The sequence below is a fragment of the Sesamum indicum genome, linkage group LG8, assembly GCF_000512975.1.
Source record: "Sesamum indicum cultivar Zhongzhi No. 13 linkage group LG8, S_indicum_v1.0, whole genome shotgun sequence".
Lineage (NCBI taxonomy): Eukaryota > Viridiplantae > Streptophyta > Magnoliopsida > Lamiales > Pedaliaceae > Sesamum > Sesamum indicum.
The window spans coordinates 3,084,634-3,087,686 of NC_026152.1; the positions used below are offsets into that span (position 1 = coordinate 3,084,634).

Sequence of the window (3,053 nt, forward strand, 5' to 3'; positions counted from 1 at the left end):
TTAAGAATATGAAAAATTTATACTTCAGAATTTGAAAGGTTATTTTGGACAATTCAATGCAAAATCTTATGTAACCCTAATGGAAGCTAATGACATGGATTCATTCTTGGACTGATCTTAGCTTCAAAATGGTATTAATAATTTTTCAAATAATTGAAATAATTTGTAATTATATCAAAATTTTGAGCTCGATATAATTTATCCATAATTATATAATTAATTTGTTCACAAATGAATAACATAATACTCTCACCATTCTAATTTCGCGTGGCCTAGGTTGTTTTTTAAGGAAACACTAGACCACTTATCAATACTAAACTCAAATCATTAAATTCAATATTTACATTATTTATAAAACGTTAAATACTAATTTAAAAAACTACCATATAAATGAATTAATACCCAATTAACAAAGTTTAAACTTAAAATCTTTTAATTACACGAGCTCAGTCATTTTTTCTTATTTTATAAATTAAAAGTTAGATTTCAACAAATGCATTGTGGCTGCTCCAATTTGATGCAGGTCGCAAGATTGGGGGTCGGGTTGCCTGATCTGGATACCTTGAGCTCGGGTCGCAGAACCCTTTTCGAGCTTTCTGACAATAGATCCTGAGAACAAAAAACATGTTAGGCTTGTTGGGTGGCCCCCAACTAAGGCCCTCCAATGCTTAAGTTAGAAGGAGCGGGGTCGAATTCGTCTGGGGAGAGCTAATAAAGTTGAAATGTAATAAATGTTGTTACTATAAATGTTCATATCTGCTAGTATTTATAGTGTACGGTACCATATAGGATGGTGTCACGTGGCGTCATTTTGGCATTCAGGTGTCAGATGATCCTACGACTATCAAATCGGGTCTGTCTCTTGGATCGGTCAGGCAGGTCGAGTCAGGTGACCAGACCCGTGGGTTTGCACGCGGATCTTGTCCATTTCAGTTAATTTCTGTAAGATTGGAGGGCAATTTTGTTCCTTTTTCTTTGTCTGAGGTAATTACCCTCATCACAATTAAAAGCACTCAACAGTCACAAAATGCTCCTTTCGCCAAAGCGTGCTGAAAATTTCTCAGCTTAATCACTATAACTCGACCAACACACTAGTAAATCAATCCCAACTGCAATCCAATAAGTCATCAGCATAAAAATGGTAAGTTCTATATTTCTAAGTGAAATTCAAACTAATGACATTAAGTTCGGTATTCGATTTTTTTCCCTTCCAAAAATTGATAAACGACGAAATCAACTGAATTTTAATTTTTTATTTAAAAATAAATAAGTAATAGAAAACCTCAAGTTGCTAAAAGTACATAAAAACATTTGAGCAAATGGTGGGGGCATATATTCTCTGATTATTACATTATAGTATGAGGAAACTCATGAGATGGGAGAAAAAGTAAGTAATTGAGATATCAAGTTGCATGTATAGAATTATGAGTAAAGGTATATGTTTTGTCCACACACACTTTCACCAATTGTTGTTGATTGGCTAATTTTGGCATCAACATTGTAATTGGATGTCTGCTCTCCTTACACAAACTATTGCTCCTTTTTTTGTTTTTTATGGCAAGCATGTGTATATATATGCACTGTCATTGTCATATGGTGGACACAGACTATACATAGGCCAATCAAGCTAAATAATGATTATTACTTTGAGCACACACACATATATATATATACACTACATATTTGTATGCATACATAGATACATATACGATATAATACAAAGACAATATTCGTGCAGTGTATTTGAATTTCTTTGTTTTGCACGTGGAAACGAGTATAATTACATTTATTATGTGATTGATTATGATATTTTTAGATGATTTTATTTTATTATGTAATTAGTTCTGATTGAATTCGACAACTCAGTCGGGCATAAACCCAATTTGAGCTCAAATTGTTTTATCGTTCCAATTCGGAGTTATATCTCAATTTTTCATAAATATTTTTTTTCCCCGTCTATTCTTAGTCACATACTCACATGTATATTATATGGTGTCATACTTTCAAATTATAATATAATTTATTTATGTTTTTTAAATTTGAGAAAAAACATATATCAATATCAACCAATTATTATTTTAATATCAACACATAATACGCAAGTTGGATTAAAGATCTGCATCAATCAAGACTGTAATTACCAACACGAAAGTGTGATAGAAAATATAAATATCCAACATAAAAAAGGGGCTTCTTTGTCTTTCCAGGCCGAATTTCTGAAAAACACCCATGGAACACACACTTTCAATGGCAAGCCCACAAAACATGTTCACAGCCCACTAAATTATATTAAAAATACAATATAAATTATAATAAAAAATCCAATCCAGTAAATTATAATGTAGTAATAATATTTAAAAAAACAATAATCTGCCTATGATATTACAAAAACAACACAAGCTTGTCCGTATAACCTCATTCAACCTTAAAAGATAATATAACTTGAACAAAATGGAACATGTATGTATGGTATGTAAACATTATAGGAAAAGATGAGCTGAAAATCAAGAGTGAAGCTTGGAGCAGCGACAGTCGGGGCAGGAAAAATGGCCTCTTGCCCGACAATTGGGGCAAGAAGCCTGCTTCTTAGTTTTCACACCGAAACTCCGGGGGTTCCCATCAACCACAGGAATCAAACTGAAGGGCGGCCCTCCTTCTTTAATCAGTCCGGAGCCCCTGCATCTGGAGCAAGCGATCAACTTCAGGTCACCGCATCTCTTGCACATCCCCAGAGAGCTGTCGGTCGGAGTAAAAGGGTGTGAGAATTGGAGAAGAGAGGAGGGGGGTAGGGTTTGTAGAAGAAAAATGATTACCTGCGCTGAGAGGAAGAAATGAAGGAGTCGATCTTGGAGGCTGAAATGGTGGCGGAGAGGAGGAGAGTGCCCACTGCGTACCCTGCTATCTCGCTTGCTGTTATGTGTTCCAACATTTTTCTTTCCTCTCTCTTTCCATCTTCGTCTCTCATATTTGTACCGCACCTGAGGCCCAGGGCATTACCTTATCCATATTAAAATTTTATTAATATAGCATATAGTGTTAAATGACTCACAAGC

General features: G+C 34.6%; 1 protein-coding gene across 1 annotated transcript; it reads right to left on the reverse strand.

The window, feature by feature from the left end:
• On the reverse strand, window positions 2,249-2,984 carry LOC105167523. The gene is made up of 2 exons (XM_011087290.2): window positions 2,814-2,984; window positions 2,249-2,736 (listed from the first exon to the last, which is right to left on the reverse strand). Exons 1-2 carry the CDS (start codon window positions 2,963-2,965, stop codon window positions 2,505-2,507), a joined length of 384 nt encoding a protein of 127 aa, XP_011085592.2. The 5' UTR covers window positions 2,966-2,984; the 3' UTR covers window positions 2,249-2,504.

Coding starts and splice junctions, on each gene's coding strand:
- LOC105167523 (XM_011087290.2), bottom strand. CDS start 2,965: ATGAGAGACGAAGATGGAAAGAGAGAGGAAAGAAAAATGTTGGAACAC. Junction 2,737..2,813: donor ATTTCTTCCTCTCAGCGCAG/GTAATCATTTTT, acceptor TCCGACCGACAG/CTCTCTGGGGATGTGCAAGA.